Below are 20098 nucleotides of genomic sequence, written 5' to 3'. Positions count from 1 at the left end.
CACGTTGTTGTTTTTTTTCAGCGGTAAGATGTTCCGTCGTTAGCATTAGCAAGACATTAATTCAGCTCTGTTGTGGTGTAAACGAAAAGTGCACTTTAAGATGGATGTCTAACTTACTGCTTACTTTCCTGTAAAGGCTTTTAAAAACAAATCCAGCACAGGAATGGCAATAAAGAATGTATTTACATTAAATGGCCATTGCAGAAAGAATAGCCAGACAAATAAATTCAGATAACTTAAAACCTCAACTACATTATGTGTGTTGCTTGGGCACCAATAGTTTTGAAAAAGAATAGCTGTCACTTGTTTCGCAGTATCATTCCATACAAGATATACAGGATGCTCCTCCACCCTTTGCTAGCGCTGAGCTTCCTGTCATTGATTGTACCAACATGCAATTAAATGGTAATTCAGTGATGCGGCGTTATTGTGGGAAGCAGTGCATGAGCGGCTCCTTTAATTATCCCTGATTGTGATTATAACGTTGTCGCGCGTCTTTTATCTTTATTTGCATTGTTTGCCCAACTTTCCATGAATCAACCCGCCGGTGGAACTGCAGTGTGTACTTACAGCCCCGCCTCCTAAGTGTGGAGGTCAGCGCTGACTTCTTCTGCTGTGATTGCCGCTGTACAGTAGTCGGTGTAGGATGTGAGACGACGTGTGGGTGATTTACTGTGTCTGTATTCTTTCTTCAAGGACACAGCCTTAAGGCACGTCTCTGCTGCTGCATTCTTATCCACATCCTGCTGGTGTTGTCAGCTGATAGGAGGGTTACAGGGCACGGGGAATAGCATGAGAACGCCGGCGTATTGTTATCAAATTAGATTCATCCCTCTGCTGCAAATCGTAGCGACGCTGCTTTTAAACAAAATACGTCTCAGTCCCTTCCGCCTCTTTCTGTCCCAGATTGGGGTCACAGTTGAAGGACGTGGCCTTCGGCGTCACCGATTGTTGTCTACTAACGGTTACCATGGACGCCACGCTCTCGTCGGGGGGGCTTAAGTGTAATGGATTTGAATCGAACTGTTGAATTTGGAGCTGGGAGAGGGAGAGGCGGAGCGGCTGAGGGAGGACGGAGCGACGGAAATAGAATACATAAAATTAAAAAAAGATGGAGAGGTGGAGAGAGACAGACACAGTCAACCAAAGAGACAATGAGCCACAGATAGAGGAGAGGAGAGGAGGGAGATGGGGGGGGGGGGGGGGGGGGGGGGGGGCGCTCTCTGAAAGCCCTCACCATCTGTGACGAGGAGCTGGAAGAGCAGTAATTGTTCCTGAGAGGTGTGTGGGGGCTGTTCTCAGCGAGGAGATATGGATGAGCCGCGCTGCTACCTGCCGTGTCGGTGGCACACTACAGTGTCGAGAATGTCTTCACGCACCGATGAGGGCCAGGGCGGGCGCTAACCTTCTATGTGGGCTCTCATTAATGTCGATGTCGGTAATGACCTTCTCAAGTCCCCCCCCCTCCCCCCCCCCCCCCCCCCACGAGAAGAACTTCCACAACGACACACCTCGCCCTCTATGGAGGGGGGCGAGTCAGGTGTTATGCATTTTTCTCCATCTCTTTCATGCCGGACAGCTCCCTGTGATGATCTGATTTATTTGGACCAGAATAGATTGTTGCCGGGCGGCTCAGCAGCCGCCTTCGGATGTGTGAATGGGAGTGTTTGCGGTTGTTCGTCTGTGTTGCTGTGAACAGCCATGGGTGGATAACTGAACGGGAGGCCAGTGTGTCTGACGTGGCCGGTGACATTTCTTGTTGGAAGGAAGCTCAGTTAAAATGAGTGATGTCCTCATTACATTTCATTACACGAGTTACACTGTTTTCCATAAAAGCCTCATTTTCCACAAATCCTTTGTTCTTGGATCCAGGATCCACAGATCCGGTAAAGGACTCACAAGGACTAACAATGAAACTAATGTATAGAGAGGTATTACTGAATGTACATTAAACCTAAATGAAAACCTTGAAGCTTCTAGATAGCTGTGGAGCTGTTTTTATAGACGTCGGTGGCCATTTTCTTCATCCGCAGACCAAATAACGTTCCCATCAGCCTCAGCTGTGCTTTGTGTTTAGTGTAAATAGCGCATTGCAACTAGTAGCATGCTAACATGCTAAGCTACAGCGCTAAACATGTGAAACATTAGACCTGCTTACATCGACACGTTGGCATTGTCAGTGGGACCATGTCAGCTAACTGGTGTAAGCATTGAGCTCTGGTTGGGTGTGTCGCTCCTTCGTAGGAGGGGCGAAGGGCTTTTGTCTGTGCCAGCCGCTTGTTGTCTCATAATCCGTCCAAATGACAGCACTAAGTGGGTAAAGGGATGAATAAATGAATGAATTGCCCTCTATACCGTTTTTTTTTTAGAGAACAGTCACGTGAAGGTCACTGTTCAATATTTCCCGAATAAAACGCAGATGGTTAAAAGACTTGAAAGTGGTTATGATTGTGTCAACAAAAGACTTACATTGCTTAATCATTTGTTTTAATTTCGTGTTAACTCTGGAGGATGTCCCATTTAGGAACAAGATTCTTTAAAATACACACGATCAAATATTCATACGCAGGCTGTCTCATACCCCGAGGGCAAGACATGAAAGTATTAACAAAACAAAAAAAAAGTTACTTCCACTGCTGCTCTCTGTGTAAAATGGATAATATTGTGGAAGTTATTAATGTTGTCGTATGATAAGTGGATATTGAGGGCTTCAGAAGGATCCTTGGGGGCTTTTGTCTCTGTGAGAAGCCAGTGAGACGGCTCGGAGTCGGCCGTGGCTCCGTCGGAGCGCCCTCGGCCGAGCGGGGCTGTTAATCAGGGCTCAGGGTCACGTCGGTGATGTCGGCACGGTGGCCAACGACCTCCATGAACTCAGCTCAACCTGAGTGTTTTACTTGCGAGTCTGTGTGTGTCTGTATATACAGATATAAGAATGCTGTAAGACAAATGTAAGAGAAAGCTGCAACAATAAGGACATTATTGTAATGCTATGAATAACTTGGGGCGGGGGGGGCAGTTCAAATTAAGTTTATTTATTTCTGTAGGCATTGGGGAAAAAAGACTAGTGGAAGTCTCAGTGCGTGCTATATTGACTAAGAAAGGCTTGGGAGCCAGGCAGACAGGGACTACATGTACCAGGATGCATTGCACACAAGCCTCAGCCAGCCACACCCTGCTGCTCATGCGGCCAATACATACAGTCCATAACATCCTCTGCCCTCATATGTTGGGATGCCATTTTCAAAGCTGTGATCGTATGCACTCTATAGCAAAGAGAACCAGGAAGTTCTGTTTTTCTAGCGGCATCGACGGCATACTACTCGACATCCAAAAGGAAAGAGCACCTGTAGTTCTTGCTTGCAGAATGCAGGATGCGGGAATAACTGCAGGTTTTAAAGCTGCAAACCTCAGCTTCTTATTTCATCGATTTAACACTGAGGAATTTATTGCTTCAGTCGACTACATTTCAGACTGATTGGACGTCCACATAAAAGGTGGCGTAAAAACGCCTGTGCTGAATTTTAAGTACATATTTTAAATATGTTTTAATGTATTCGCATTTCACTCAGTTTGAAAGCATTAACATGAGGAAGAGTTGGATGTGACGCTGTGAAACAGTGGAAATGTTGTAATGATAGTCAGTACGTTGTCAACTAAAGGGGAAAATCAAGAGGATTAAGATGTTAATCGAGAATAATGCCTCATATTTTATTAACCGCTCACGTGTTTTGAATGAAAAATCAATCAATCTGCAAACTAACAACAGCAGTCTTTACATTACATGTCATTTAGCTGACGCTTTTATCCAAAGCGACTTACAATCATGTTACATTCATACACTGTAGACACAGCTACAGGGAACAATTCAGGGTTAAGTGTCTTGCTCAAGGACACATCGACTAGGGCGGGGATTGAACCACCAACCCCCTGATTGAAAGACAGACCTGCTAACCACTGACCCACAGTCGCCCCCCCCCCTTTAAGATTAGTTCTTGGTTTCTTTCCACCACCGCTAAAAGTGCTTGTGTGTGATAACTCTCGCCATGCTGATGAGTAAGCAGTGGACTTGTGAACTGTATAAATACGTGTCTTTACTTAGTTTGTGTGTGTTCACTGAGTGTGTATGTGTGTGTGTGTGTGTGTGTGTGCGGCCTGGTCTGATGACATTATCGGGGTTGGTAATCTGCGATGTAATTGCCTGCTGCTGACACGGCAGCGAGGCTGATATGGCTGCAGAATAAACAGACTGTTAACAAGTAGAGGGAACTCGTCTCCACTTGATCCGCACGGCGCAGCGCGACATCTGGACGGGACGAATCAGAGAGAGAGAGAGAGAGATGCATGAAAACAGCAGAGGAATATGGAGGCCCAGAGAAGAGGGGAGTGACGCCTGTGAAGGAGGGAGAGAGAGAGAGGAGGAGAGAGATGCATGAAAACAGCAGAGGAATATGGAGGCCGAGAGAAGAGGGGAGTGACGCCTGTGAGAGAGAGAGAGAGAGAGAGAGAGATGCATGAAAACAGCAGAGGAATATTGAGGCCGAGAGAAGAGGGTAGTGACGCCTGTGAGAGAGAGAGAGAGAGAGAGAGAGAGAGAGAGAGAGAGAGAGAGAGAGAGAGAGAGAGAGAGAGAGAGAGAGAGAGAGAGAGAGAGAGAGAGAGAGAGAGAGAGAGAGAGAGAGATGTGGGAAAAGGCGACGAGGGACGGTTGAGATGTCTAGAAATGTGTGCTGTTGGGAAGTTTCCCTCAGTTGTCAAAATATAATCATTTCACCAACTGCTGCTGACAATGTATTGTTTCTACACGCTTTGGTCAAATTGCAGCCCGGTAAACCCAATCACAAGAGCAAATTATCAATAACCGCAACTGCGTACGCTCATGCATCATGCATCATGTTCATGCATCATGTTCATGCATTCACAAAGACACAACCTGACTTGACCTCCGTGCCACATTTAAGCCTCCGAGGGCGGAAACTGAAGGGTGGGGACATTTTTTGTGGACGGACCAACCGACAGAGCGAGGTCGCAGATAAACCAACAAACAAATTCCTTTCTATTAGTTAGTTGCGTATTGCGTTAAGAGACGAGAGTTGCACATGCCCAGTACGTACCGGGCAGGATGTACGGATCGGGTAGCATTTCGTTGTTGTTGTTGTTGTTGTTGTTGTTGTTGTGGTTGTGGCGTGGCATGAATGAGCTGATAAATGAGTCAACCACCAAGTCAACCAAAGATGATGATCTTACTAAAATGTTCAAACATGTCAGTAATTGATTTGGGAATATCTAGTCTGAGCCGATGCAGTTCTTCCAGCACAGATAGATAACTATTTTGATAATTGATTATTTGAGTATGTTGGAAAGCAAAAATGCACAAACAAAGTCTCTCTTTTATATCATTGTATAATGAATATATGTGAGTTTGAGATTGTTCATCAAACTAAATAGAAAATCACGTAGCCACATAACCTGGGTGTTTACATTTTTTTAAATGTTTTTCTTGTTGCTATTTTCCGAAATGTGATAGACTAAATAACTAATTGATTCATCCAGAAAATAATCATCAGATTAATGAAAATATTTTTTAATTGCAGTGTTAGCCGACAGAAGGAATCTAGGAAGTAATTATTTTCAACAGAATTTGAGGACAATAAATTGCTATGAAACAGAAGGAAAACAGTAAAATGTCAGGTATTGTTTTATGCTGATATTTTGGGGGCATTTTAGACTTGTTATTAATAGTTTGACAGCAGATACATGACAGTGGGGAGAGAGAGAGAGAGAGAGAGAGAGAGATGTACATTAGGGAATGAAACCGCAAACCACACAAAATATAGGAATGAGTGGAGAAGTAGAAATACATGTGAGAGATAGTGGAGCGCAGAGACAGGGAGAGATGAAAGAGACGAGACAGAGGCTGGGGAAGGATAAAGGGAGAGATTCAGAGTGAAACGAAAGGCCGTGGAGGGAGAACCACCGGGGATTCAGGCAGAAACAGCGAGACTCTGGTTAATATGAGAACTGTCCCATGTGAAATGAAGCATATGGGCCGATTAGGAGCGTCTCTTGTACGTCCAGAGGCAGGCTGTCTGGGCTTTGTAGGCTTTTCCTAAACAGATACAGATTAAACCAAATATGGAACCTAATGGTGAAATGATTTGTTTTGGTCCTTTCTTCGTAAAGTAACAGTTTATCTTGGGAACTATGCGTAATTATTTTCTTACAGAGACTTTGATGAGAAGATCAATAACACTCTCACGTCTGCACTGTAAAAATGGAACTACAGGCAGCATCCAAAGACCGAAATTGGGGGAAACGGCCAGCTTGGCTTCTTCCAAAGGTAACAAAACGTATGCATTTCACTATGTTACATCTTGTTTGTTTAATCCGGGATTAAAAAGTGGTTTTCCACAGGGGGTTCATGTCGGGGAACTGTCTGACGCAGGGTCATTGTTGCTCGCTGTTTCTCTGTTTTCAGTGTTTGTGCTATGCTAAGATCACTGGCTGTAGTTTAATATATAACGGAGAGACATCAGAGTGGTGCAAATACTTTCATCGCACTCACAGCAGAGCAGAAAGTTAGTATTCCCGAAAAAATAGAGATGCAGCACGTGGTCGTATTAGAATAAAAAGTATTTCAAAGATTTGTCTGTTGTAGTATGAAAAATCGCAAAGTAATTTTTAAAGGCACTTTAATGAGAATACAAAAGGCTAGGAGGCATCAAGCTTTAGGTGATCTTATCCTGCTTTGTGACGTAAAGCAAAACTCAACTTGCACTCACTCACAATATATAAAAATAAAGTGTTGTGACTGGTAGAAGCTGCCAATTTTCTTGGCAATGATCGTATTTGTTTACAGTAATCACCCTAATATCTCCAGATGAATGTGTCAGAGATTTATTGATGTCAAAACGCGACACGTAGCGACTTTAATTAGCCCGGCAAGATTAAAAACATGACTTTTCATCCGTGAAAGGCGTCCATCAGGATGCCGGAGTGAAATCATCCAGCATTCAGTTAAATTATCAGTTCATTCAGTCTAGCAGCAGCGCCTCAGAAGATGAAGTATGGCGTGTACTTAGCATTTTGACTCCTTCCGATTCCGTGCCGTCAGAAACACGGATAGAGCATAACAAGATGATGGACGCGTTACACAGCCTGCATATTGAAAGATAATAAAGGCAGCCGAAGCATTCGTCTTTGTCATCTCGTGTGTATGTGTGTGTGTGTGTGTGTGTGTGTTTGGTGCAAGTAGCGGTGCAGGCCGGCGACGCCTAAGTCGTTATTATTTAACACATCACTCTGAGTTGCAGGAAACACTCTGATTGGAAAACAGTCTGGCTGCCGATATGTCGCTAGGTGGATGTACAGTCGCGTATAAATATCCTCATACATGCAATTTTTGCGCGTGTGCACCTTATGGAGAGTGATGGCTGATCACCAGTACAGTAGATTATATATTTGTAATGAAGGATTGATTGGACTGTTGTAGAGACATCAGTCGTTCCTCCACGTCTACATGTCTGTACCTCTCCCATCCTTACAGTGCATAAGTCCGTTCTTCCGGTTCCTCGTTTACTATATCTCTACAAGTCGTCTCATCCCCTTAACCGTCCATCTGTCCATCCCTTCATCACTCTATCCTCCTACCCGTCAATCTATTCATTCCTCTGCTCCTCCATAGCCACATCTTTTCCTCCAGCAGTCCGTGATGTCGCCCATTGGTTTGTGGACGATCGACCTCGAGTTCGGCATTCTGGCCGTCGCCATCTTGGCTTTTTGCATTTCCTGCTTTGTCATCTATTTGACTCTAAATAGACCATAATTTATCAATGAACATCATGCTGTATTGAAGAAGACTTGAAACTAGCAATTGGGACCATAAACTCATGTATCCAATGTTTACTGAGGTAATAAATCAAGTGAGAAGTAGACTTGTTTTCTTATAGGTTTCCATACCTTTCTCATAAAGGTTCAACCTGGGATTCTACCAAAAACCCAACACATAAGATTAAATACAGAACCATCCGTGAAAGGTTCCACCCAGAACCTTTTCTGGAGGTTCTATCCAGAAAAAGAACCTCTCTATTCCCTTTTAAATTTCCATAACATGGTCCTTTTCAACGATCCTTGAAAAACTCTTTTTCCAAAAAGGGTTCTTTGGATCAAATGGAACCCTTAGTCTGACAAAGAACCCTTTTCTTAAAAAAGGAGTTCTTCAGAAGCAAATGGTTCTGGATAGAACCCCAGACCTCCAAGAACAACCGTGTACGGTCCGTGGTCGCTCTGCTGCCAAACGTGTGTGAAGCTCTTGTCCAGAACATCCGACTCCATTCCTCCAAAACTCAGATTCCTTTCTGACCTCATGACATTGTTCCTCCATCCCCTTCGATTCATCCTCTCCTTCCTCCACCAATATCTGCATCCTCCCATCTGTCAATCAATCATCCATCCATGTTGCTATTCTTCTTTCCCCTCTAATAAATCTATTTATCATCGCTCCACTCTTCCTCCCTCCACATAGCATGCCGTCTTTAATGTTCTTCCTATATTCTTGCTTCCTCCATAACTTCTTCCGCCCTCTTGTTTCTGACATCAGTCCATTCCTCTATCAATCCATGAATCCATTCACATTTCAGCATTCGTCGTTCATCATTTGCCCTCCTTCCTCTCCTTTCCTCCTCTCCTTTCTCCACCAATCCCTCCATCAGCCCGTTACTCCGTTCATCAATAAATCCATTCTTCAATTTATCCATTCGCCTTTCCTGCATCAAGAAGATTCTCCATTCTTCTGCACATCTCACACCCATCCCTCCATCTTTCCATAAATTCCTCCTTTCGAATGTCATTCATTAATCCCTGCATCGCTGTCCTTCCTTTCATCCTCACATCTACCATTCTTTTTCATCCCTCTTTCCCTTTTTCCAATCTCATCCTTTTCCTACCCCTTCCATATTCCTCCTCTCCTTCCTCCACCGATCCCTCCATCCCCATGTCTACCATCGCTCCATGAATCCATTAAGCCAACTCCTCATTCCTTCCTTCCTGCATCCCCCATATCCTCCCTTCTTCCACACCTTCTGTCCTCACATCACGTATACATGCAGCTCCGGGCGCAGGCCCAGATCCACCTCCAAAAACCAGAATAGCCCAGATAAGTCAAATGATGATTCTGTCTTAATGAGCTGAGGGGAGAGGAGGCGTACATTAGCGGCTGTGGTGGCGCTGGGACTGTGTGTGTGTGTGTGTGTGAGAGCCAGAAAAGGACTCGCTCTTTTGTAACGAGACAGATCTGATTTGGCCGAGCGCGCAGGAGAACATGCTGATGATGACAACGGTTAAACACAGACAACCCACACTACCCCTCCACACACACACACACACACACACAGGCGCACAAACACGGTCTTCCACCCCTCCAATTACATCCCTTTGGTTAATCTTCCCTATCGCAATTGCACTGCTGGCAGAATGACAACCTTCTGGCTTGTGAGCGGCATCGGTGTTACCAGCCTGCTTCTGAAACACCTCAGTGTTTCTTTATCAGTATCTTATGTGTCCTGTGTGTTTGTGTGTGTGTGTGTGTCTGTGTGTGTGCGAATCTGTTGTTTTTCTGTCGCGCTGAAACGATCAGTTTATTAATCGTTTAGCGATTTGAATCAAGTTCAGGATTAAAAGTGCCCCCGTGGAGTTGGTCCCCTTGAGGCTTCACAAACATGTCAAATGTGTTTCCTTCTTGATCATATCAAAGACACACACGGCTACATTTCTTAGCTTGCAATGCTGCATTCAGACAGACAGCTGCACAGCACGCGGTATTTGTGCGTAGATACCCAGTATATTTATATGTGCTTCTGTGGTTTGAGTTTGTCTGCTCGTGTTTGTGCGTTTTATATTTATCTTAGTGTGTGTGTGTGTTTGTGTTTGCCACTCCCTCGCCGGCCTTTACGAAATGACACACTGTTATCACTGACTAGGTTACGTCCACTCAGACTCGCCACAGCTGGGTTTTTACGCCACACTTGGCTCCGGATCAGCACGGCTCGGCTAGTACTAATGATAATGGAGCAAGTCGCCCACAGCAATTAATGCACTTAGCTACTTACGATGATTAACTGTGCACTGCATTGGATTCAGGAAGTTGATAAGCGGCCTCCAAACACAAACAGGTTAATTGGCCTATTTTCTCCTTTTGAAAAGGGGTTTCAGAAGGAGTCGCACCATTCACGGAGGAAGTGGACAGCTTGATTTTGTCCTTTAAAAACCTCTGATCCCTTCAAGAGGGTGCACATTTGTCCCGGTGTTATGCATGTAGGGAGAAATGATGATAAAGAACGTCAAAAAGGAGGCGTCGTCGATGTGAATCTCTGGAGGCTTTCTCCTCTCCCTTCGTCCACTTATGACGTACGTTGTCACGTAATGATCTGCCTGGCTGAGTGACTTGTTGAGCCTCCTTTTATTCTTACTCATACCATTTAGTTACGGTTTACACTTTGCTGAGCGCGATGTGCTGTGTCACCGATCTGCTCTGCAGCTATACGGCATGCAGATAGACAATCAGACAGGAGTTGTAATCAAAATGCACAGAAAGGGGGGCGTGGTAGTCCTGAGCGTCTGCGTGAGGCACCCTCATCATAGTTGTTGTACATTTTCTGGATGTTAGTGGTTGTAGCCTGACGGATTCTCCGAATACCAGATCTGACCGAGTGAGTGAATAGAAATCTGTTTCTTTTAATCCCAATCTCAGACCACTCCTGTGAAAAAGGGGTTATTTGTGTAGCTCATTATGACACGCAATGTCTTAACAGGCTTCTAATCGCTACGATGACACACGCGTGGTCATAGCAACCCACGAGGAACATGAGAAACACTGGAAGGAACCTCGCAGGGGAAATTCTAAATGAGACCCCTCCCTCCTTTGATGCCTTCCAGGGTCAACAGAAGCCTTCTTCATTTTGAAAATAAAGAAACTTAAACTTAAACGTAAACTTCAACAGGGATAAGAAATAAGAAATAATGGACTTTTTTTAAAAAGGTCCAATAATAATGGAGCAAGTTTATATATCAGAAATAGGATAAAACAGAGCATAATTGGAGAATGGTTGAATAAACCACAGCATGAAATCTTAGAAGACAGGTCGTTCCTAAATATAAGTATATCACAAGTTATTATTCATATGAAGCCAGACCCCTTTTAGCTGTATTTCTCTTGTAATATTTATTCGTTCCTATTAGCTGCTTCAATGTCCACAATGTTCCGCTTGTCCCGTTCTTAAGTGATTTAGTGTAAGATTTGATCTTGCGTTGCATCATGTTCTTTGGTTCTTTATACATTTGAAAAATGTATCCAAAGAAAAAAGGATTACAAAGTGTGATTATAATATAAAGTCCAAGGGAAATGAGTCAAGTGTGCCGGTGCGAGTGTGTGAATGTGTTTCACTTTTCTTTCCACTGCAAATGAGACTAAATAAATTAAATTAAATCGTGTCATCCTCAACCCCACCATAATAACATTTTATATATATATATATATATATATATATATATATATATATATATATATATATATATATATATATATATATATTTCAGTGTAAAGAAGAAGAAGATATGTGTTGGACATGCAGACAAATCTTCAATTTAAGTACACCTAAAATATTTAATATTATGAAAGCAGGAACCAGAAAACAAACTGTAATTGTTTGTTCACTTATTCTAGTCAGATTTTTTCATCTTCTAAATCACTCCAATCTTTTCAATTACTCATTTGTGTTCAAGTGAGTTAAGCTTATTTATAATAAATAGTATAATGAATCTACTTGAGCTATTCAAAGACATCTGAGTAAGGTGATCCACTTTGTTTAAATTATGTATTTATTGCATCCGACATTTAGGGTTAGATTTATTCGAATGCAAGCATTATGTCTTTTATATTGTTATATTATGATACAGATGCAATGTGTGGGAGTTCAACGTTATATATTAGTATTGATAAAGTTCTGACAGATGCATGTATTGGACCAACACTATTTCATGCTGAGCTTGTTAAATTAGGGTTAATACGGGTGTCATCAGACAGCAGCTGGGAGTCATAAAGTTTTGAGTTAATGTCGGGCTCATAGCTGGAGATCTTGATGCAAAAATATCCTGCCTTTTATTTTCTCCATCGGACATTCTTTCCCTTAATAAACCTTGATTGTGCCGTTTTGTGGTCATAAAAATATACAAAATACCACATTATTTTCACTCCCTTAGCCAAGTGAATAATCAGTGCTACATATATTACACCTCAGGGTCAATACGCAGCCATTCTCTGAGGTCATTACATTTCTCTCCTCCTTTCGTCCTTATGCAAGTTTCTTCCATTTCCACTGCTCACCCTCCTTCTGTTTTCTCCATGCCTTCCTCCCTCCTCCTCCTCCTCCTCCTCCTCCTCCTCCTCCCCCCTCTTCTCTCCTCCACAGCCTTGTTGTTAGCTGACGGTAAGCTGCCCATTCCCCCCTAAGCATCTCCACTAACCATCTTCTCTGCATGTGTGTGTGTGTCTGTGTGTGTGTGTGTGTGTTGTGGTTTGAACATCAGCCCTAAATGTGAGGGTCTCGGTTGCATGATGTGAAATCTCAGAGGATGACAGTTTAGAAAGGTTTATTTTGCTGCCGATGAAGATTTAGAGTCATTACTTAAGAGGTTTGATATAAATAACCTGCGTGCCAGCTCTGTTATCCTCCTCTACTGTCACCGTAACAACCAACACGCTCTTCTGCTGCTCTCTCCCGCACTTAATGAAGGATTTTCACGCTAATCAGCGGATTTAATTAATCATAAATCCATAAATCATGTTCTCCAGTCAAGAGAAAGATACAAACATTTGATAACCGTCGAGATAAAAAAAATAATAAATCCGCAGTTCCAAAATTAGAAATGTAATTACCTTTGTGGGATTGTGTTATTATTATTTTTCTTCCTCCTCCCTCGTCAAGGAAATTGTGTCATGTAGATGGCGCAGCACGGAGCAGAGGAGCGGCTGGATAATCAATTTTTAAACATGAGCAGAAGAAGTCCTGTCAGGACTTGAGGGTGCACACTGTCCTGGGCTTGTAATTGATTTAGCTTAAAAGTGTGTGTGTGTGTGCGTGTGTGTGTGTGTGTGTGTGTGCGTGCCGGAACTCATGCACTGTTATATTATGCATGCCTCTGCATGTGTGTGTGTGTGTGTGTGTGTGCTTGCGGACACTCCCTCTTATCAAGGGGACCGGGCTGTGATCTTTAATGGCGATGTTAATATTTAATGGTAAGCGTGTTGTCAGCAAAGAGCAGCATGATGGGGTCTCTGCCCCAGGTGGCTCGGTGGGGGTGTCACACACCCAGAGCGGGATGAGAGGCCCTTTGGATGCACAGCCGCTCCTTCTTGATAGAGTTTGACAGCACTGAATTGATGTTATGGCGCATCTTTGTAGTGTGCGGTGCACTCAGGAGCTCTGTGAAGCATTGTGGCTTCTTTCTACAGCAGAGCCGCCCAGGACTGGTCTGATAGGCAGATAAGGGGACAGGTGAGGTCTGAGGGAGTACTGGCATTGAATGGAAGGCCTTGAAAGTACTTGATTTGTAATTGTTTCTTCAGCTCCGTCCTACAATAAGCACTTCGCCTCCTTATTGTGAAACCCTATGATGAATATTCGTGTTGATATAACATTTAAGGGGTAATTTCACACAAAGCACAAGAAGTATGGGCACAAACATTCATTCGAGACCTTTTAAATTGTCCACTTGCTATTCCTTTTCCTGGAGCTTTTAATCTCCATCAGCGGAGGGGAGGGGTGGGGGAGTTTGCTCAGTCGTCATGGAGATGGATCTGTTGACATGCAAGCCAAACAGATGCCCTGATTTTATGGATGATTCCCGTCAGCAGATCCATCCCCTCATGACGACGGAGCAAACTCCATTAACTGATGAAGACCATGTGATTGAAGAAGGCTCTGGGAAATGCAAAACCAATCTAATAACACTAAAATCGTCAGTGGACGTTGAGTTGGGCATAGCCAGTAGTGTGTATGTAGGCATGCAGACAGTTTGGGGTTTACGGGTTGTTTTTCTCTGAGATTTCCCCCGACCAATCAGAGCGTAGTTGCCGGGAATAGGGATGAGTCTTCCTACCTCCTTACATACGTTAAAAAGTAGAGACAGAAAACTGCCGAATATCTGAAATAAACATACTTCTTTGATGAATGTGAAAGTATTAGCTATTAGTTTCATGTGAAAATCATTTTTCAGCTTCTGTGTCCACTGAAAACGATGTCAGCGGGACGGTTAAATCATTCACTGCTGATTGGTTGGCGCATAAACGGAACCAGACAACCTAAAAATAAGTCTCTAACATAGAAAAATAACGCCAGGAGGTTAGAGACGGGTATCGCAAAACAAATGGGAATATTTGCATTATTTATTTTTTCAGGCTAAAAGAAGAACAATGGGGAGATATAAGAAGAAGAACGGAATATTTGCCTACGCAGTGTTTTGTTGTTTTTTTGATCGGGCATGCAAGTTTGTGTAACCTTTAAATAACAAAGTTGGAAGACCACTTTGCACTGATTGAGTGTGACAGACTGTGACTGAGTAAAATACTCCATATAAAACGAATCGTGTCTCTCCGTAAAAGCCTGAACTTTATAAAGGCTGAATACATCCAAACTGAGGCCACCGTCTGATGTTTTTGTTTGTACAACGCAACATGCTAATCAGCTGAACATGCTCATATTTTGACAGCCATCTTTCCCACTGTGATTCCTCTTCTTTCTTTCTTTTTTTGTTGCTCCCTCTCTCCCTCTGCGCTCAGATGTACCAGACAGGAAGGTGTCATTGGACGAGGAGGAAGCCAGGCGGATCGCAGAGATGGGGAAACCGGTGCTGGGGGAACACGCCAAGCTGGAAGTCATTATTGAGGAATCCTACGAGTTTAAGGTGGGAAAAGGTTACTCGTCAAACGCAGCCCGACATGCCTGATTATTGCTACTGGAACCATTGTTTTCCATGCAGTCAATCAGATAACAGATACACATTTCTAATTTTAGCACTTGCCCTTTAGAGGCCTGCTCACACACAGTGATGCATTTCCCGAGATGAGGCTCATATGCGTCCTCTAACCTCGCCAACCAAACGAAATACCCACCATATTTGTTTTTGGCGTGTGGATTTTATCACTCGAACAGAGGATTCTGCTGTCTGGGACTTGATGCCACTGCCATCGTGTGGCGAAGCTCGTCCATTCTTTTTGTTTCAGCAGCCTGTGAACGTAAATAACGGGTGGATTTCATTCTTGTTGTTGTTTCACACAGAGCACGGTGGACAAGCTGATCAAGAAGACCAACCTGGCACTGGTGGTGGGAACCAACTCCTGGAGAGACCAGTTCATGGAGGCCATTACAGTCAGCGCAGGTACTGTTTCCTGCTCCGACTCCATAGGGCAGCACTCAAATACACTGGACACCAGGGCCCCTCACTGTTTCCTCACATAAACAGCTTATTGGCTTTAGTCATCGATCATTTTTTAATAATGGAATATTGTTTTTATGTTTGATATTTGAATACCAGTGAAGTGATCCCGGGTTGGATAGTTTATTATTTATTTACATATTTTTAAATAATGTTTATATTTGTGTGATTATTGTGATTATTGACTGTTACCGTGTGAGAAATGTGAACAATATTCTATTTCATTCATAGGTTTAAAATATTTAAATGTGATTTGTCTAATTTTTGTAAACTGCATTTATTCATAATTTAATTTAGTTATTAACCTTATCGTGAATATAGGTGATGTGCATTTTTTACTTTTAAGAGCAGCATTTGTTGACGGTTTAAATATCCCACAGTCTAAATGCTAATTTGGAGACTCTTTAGGCGATGTGTTATGGAAAAACTCAGCTTTTCCGTGCTTGTGCCCATACATTTGGGTTTCTGAAGTACCCACTAACAATAATTCAACAAGCCATTCAGATTAGTCTCCCTTTCCTATGTCACAAGTAGGCTCATTAGAATATAGGAATAGGCTTCAGAATTACCATTGCAAAGGTGCACCATGCAAGTCCATCAAAGCAGACTGGGCTTTTTTAGGAGGGGGCGCTTAAAAAGACAGGCGCTGAAACGGGGCGTTATCGGACAGAGGGTAAATAAATGTATATTCAGAAAGACAGTATGAGGAGAAGTACTGTGATTTTTAACATTAAGGAATATAAACATGTTCTAGTTATGACCCAAATTACAAGTATGAACCTGAAAAGTAGCATAATATGTCCCCTCTAAAGGAATAATGTGTCCTTTTTGGGGAATTTCTTTATTCACTTTCTTTCTTTATGTTAAGCTAAGCTAACTTTCTACTGGCGGTAGCATCCTCTTTAATCGACACATATGTGAGTGGTATCTATCTTCTCATCTCACTCGTATTGAAAATTGTCGTCTCAAAATATTGTCTGCCACCGACTTCAACCACCCACCCCCCAAAAAGAAATGTTGGTGTCAGCGTGAGCCTTCAGGAACTCATTTAACTGGAATCCTCCCGGAAAGCAAAGCTCTTGAAGCTCTGGGATAATCTCGTGTGCGATGGGAGAAAACTCATCCATCAAGTCGGGCGACAGCAGCATCAGATCGGCCTGCAGTGCAGTCGCAGCCATCGAGTAGCGGGCCCCATGATGGCCCCCGCTTCGTCACTTTGCAGCTGAAATATTTAATCCAGCGGTGCTCTTTATTTTTTCATGATCCACCCGTGGCTGAAAAATGCATGCGGCTCACATGGCATGACATTTTTTTGAATCGGCGCAGCGTCAACCTCCTGTCCGACCGAGTGTCCTGTGAGCTGCCGGGAATAAAGAAGACAGCCTTGCTCCTCCATCTGAGGAGGGTGACCAGTCACATTTACATATTCAGCTTCTTCAAGATGACACTTTTATGAAGCGGAGCGCACGGGGAGCGCGGTTCACTTTGACAGGACAAATGCCGCTGAATCTGTGACCTTTAGGCCACGGGAAAGTCTCCCTTTGAACTAAAAAAGGGCCCCAAATCCATGTCGCAGGCTAATTCTATACAGAAAACTATTATGCTGTTTTTGTGTGAAAAAAAAATACATACAATTTTAAATGAACTATAATTGCACGGTGGCTAGCACTGTCACCTTACAGCAAGAGGGGCCTGGGTTTGTCCTTCTGCGTGGAGTTTGCACGCTCTCCCATCCAAAAGCATGTCAATTGGGTTAATTGCAGACTCTAATTTGCCCGGAAGTGAGCAGGAACGGTATTGTGTCGCCCCCTGATAAACTGGGGGCCTGTCCAGGGTGAACCACCCCCCCCCCTGCGACCCTGAATAGGATAAGCGGTTTGGAGAATGGAATAATTGTAGTGTACACTATGTGCAGCGTCACACATGAATCACGCTGCGACTCTCACTGCGAGTTAAACTTCAAAATGTTTCCCTAAGATTTAATACTTCTTTCACGGTGCTTAATCACCACTAGCCCACTTTTCATTCCAGCCGTAAGCAGCGCTTCCATTTCCTTTGTGCAGTGCATTGTGGGACTATTGTGTCCATCGACAGCGCTCTCTTCAATCAACCTTATTTATTATGGAATTCTGTCGGCTTCATGCACACTTCATTGTGTCACTTCTGTGAACACACTACAAACTCAAATCTGCTCCATGCATCTTGGATTGTGCGTGACTTTAGTGAGTCGACAGAGAGGAGTGTGTGACATCAGCGCTGCGTGTTTAAATGAGGAAGAAATGTTAAAGGGTGAACTAAAGTCTGCAACCGACTATCTTAAGCAAAAGTAATATATGTACAGACTGTGCACATTGTTTTTTCGTATCATACACACAACAGAAACCTCGGGCTGAAGTGACGTGATGGAAATTAAGTCACTGTGCCATTTTAAGAGAATGTTGTCCTCCCTCCCTCCCCCTCTCTGTCACCCCTTATCTCCTTTATCGATCCTTAATCTCGCCAACGTTTTTCCAACTCGGGCTCTTTATCCTCCTCCTCTTTGTGCTTCACCATTTGTTTTCTTCCTTCCACGTCATATTCTCTTTTTCTTTTTCATCTTCTGTCTCGTTTCTTTCTACTTCCTTCTGGCTCTCTCCCTCTTCTCCCATTATGTACTTACCACTCCGTCACCCTTCTCTCTTTATCTTCGCCCCAAATATTCTGCTATATCTTCATCCTTTCCCGCTGCCTCACTCTCTCCTCCTATGTTTCGACCCCACCCCCGCCACCCCCCTCCCCGGTCCCACTTCTCCCAAGCAGATGAGGATGAAGAGGACACGGGGGAGGAAAGGCTGCCGTCCTGTTTCGACTACGTCATGCACTTCCTCACCGTCTTCTGGAAGGTCCTGTTCGCTTGCGTTCCTCCCACAGACTACCTGAACGGCTGGGCCTGTTTCATCGTCTCCATCGTCATCATCGGCCTGCTCACGGCCGTCATCGGCGACCTGGCGTCTCACTTCGGCTGCACCATCGGCCTCAAGGACTCCGTCACCGCGGTGGTGTTTGTGGCGCTGGGTACATCCGTCCCAGGTGAGAAAATAGGACACGTCTTTGTCAATACAGTCAAGTTTTATATAGTTATATTATAGTTTTTTACGTCTAGTTGATGGATTATATGCTTCTTTCATAGTTTGAGTTAATATGTGCGGCTTTATGAGATTTTGAGACTCTTTCAAACATGCTTTGTCATCAAGATGGCTGATATTCTTATTTCCTCTAAACTGACATTTTCACCAACCAAAAAGAAACGTCGGCTCTGTCAGCATTTTTGTTATTAAAGGTCCCGTGTGCGGCATTAATAAATCATCAACTGCATTCATTTTGAAAATATAAATATAAACATGACAAACAAACTAAACCAATAAAGAGAAGATTGCCAGCCTCCACTGGCCTCAATTTATATTTTGAGTGACGGGCGGATTTGGCAGGAAATTGAACATTGGCTTCCAGCATGTTTATCTTCTTCAGGAAACTGAAAGATCTCGGGGGGGACTGTGGTGTAAGATAACAGTGGGAGATGTAGTTTCTTTAACCCCTTAACAAACAAAACTAGATAGCACTAACAATAATAATCACCTTGACGGTCTGGAATTATAAAATGAATTAGACGAGAGCATAATCATGTTTAATGGCCGTGAAACCCGATGAGCGATGTATAAACAGATATATTAAGTTTCATTAGCATCATATGATATTATTATCTGGTTATTTTAGATGAGACGTTTTTGTTTTTTCCCTCCGTGGTTCAAAGTGGACGAAGTGGAAGAGATGACGTCATGTATTTCTGTGCACCAATCACAGTGCAGCAACATTTGACATCTGTCTCTCTCTCTGCAGACACCTTTGCCAGTAAGGCGTCAGCGGTCCAGGACACCTACGCGGACGCCTCCATCGGCAACGTGACCGGCAGCAACGCCATCAACGTCTTCCTGGGAATCGGCTTGGCGTGGTCGGTGGCGGCCATCTACTGGCACATGAAAGGGAAGCCGTTCGTGGTGGAAGCCGGCTCGCTGGCCTTCTCCGTCACTCTCTTCACCATCTTCGCCTTCCTGGCCATCTCGGTGCTGCTTTACCGGCGCCGGGCCCACATCGGCGGAGAACTGGGCGGGCCCCGGGGACACAGACTGGCCACGTCAGCCTTCCTTTTCGGCCTCTGGTTCCTTTACATCCTCTTCTCCAGTCTGGAGGCCTACTGTCATATAGAGGGCTTCTAGACCCAAAAGACAAACACGCAGGGGTTTAAAGTACAACTTCAGAGGTAAAAGAGGGAATTCTCACTGTGGAATTTGGGTCAGTCTTGTATTGTATGAAGGGACAAGAGAGGTAGACCCAGGGTTTTCCCAGATGCCTCCCCCCCCCCCCCCAACACCCCCCCCCCTCCTCTCTCTCTCTCTCTCTCTCTCTCTCTCTCTCCTCTCCCCCTCAACCCTTTCTGTCAGAATGCTTGGAGGTGAGTATCCTGCCCTCTAGTGCCGACAGCTAACGGAGAGCCGTCCTGAGCCTGTGCGAGTGTGCTTACAGTTGGGATTGAGTTACCACCGAGTCCAGAAGATGGCGATGCCGGGGTGGTCCG

At 44.0% G+C, this 20098-nt stretch overlaps 1 protein-coding gene across 10 annotated transcripts in view; it reads left to right on the top strand.

Annotated features, from left to right (window-relative positions):
- Positions 1 to 19809, top strand: part of slc8a3 (solute carrier family 8 member 3) — an 85350-nt gene extending 65541 nt beyond the window's left edge. Inside the window, exons 3-8 of one of the 10 annotated variants that reach the window (XM_034525356.1) lie at positions 1112 to 1119; positions 1528 to 1547; positions 14831 to 14955; positions 15330 to 15429; positions 18283 to 18555; positions 19363 to 19809. In XM_034525356.1, coding sequence (XP_034381247.1) covers positions 1112 to 1119; positions 1528 to 1547; positions 14831 to 14955; positions 15330 to 15429; positions 18283 to 18555; positions 19363 to 19739 — 903 coding nt within the window. In that variant the 3' untranslated portion in view covers positions 19740 to 19809. Of the gene's footprint in view, positions 1 to 1111; positions 1120 to 1230; positions 1265 to 1527; positions 1548 to 5834; positions 5849 to 10805; positions 10836 to 12461; positions 12480 to 13311; positions 13345 to 13785; positions 13815 to 14830; positions 14956 to 15329; positions 15435 to 16158; positions 16160 to 18282; positions 18556 to 19362 lie in introns of all 10 variants that reach the window. The other 9 variants (XM_034525354.1, XM_034525357.1, XM_034525349.1 and 6 more) reach the window with 9 other exon arrangements.
- Positions 19810 to 20098: the final 289 nt, after the last annotated feature.

This window comes from Cyclopterus lumpus, chromosome 22, assembly GCF_009769545.1.
Source record: "Cyclopterus lumpus isolate fCycLum1 chromosome 22, fCycLum1.pri, whole genome shotgun sequence".
Taxonomy (NCBI): domain Eukaryota; kingdom Metazoa; phylum Chordata; class Actinopteri; order Perciformes; family Cyclopteridae; genus Cyclopterus; species Cyclopterus lumpus.
Note: the sequence above shows the minus strand (reverse complement) of the source record. Positions and strands in the feature narration are given on the sequence as shown.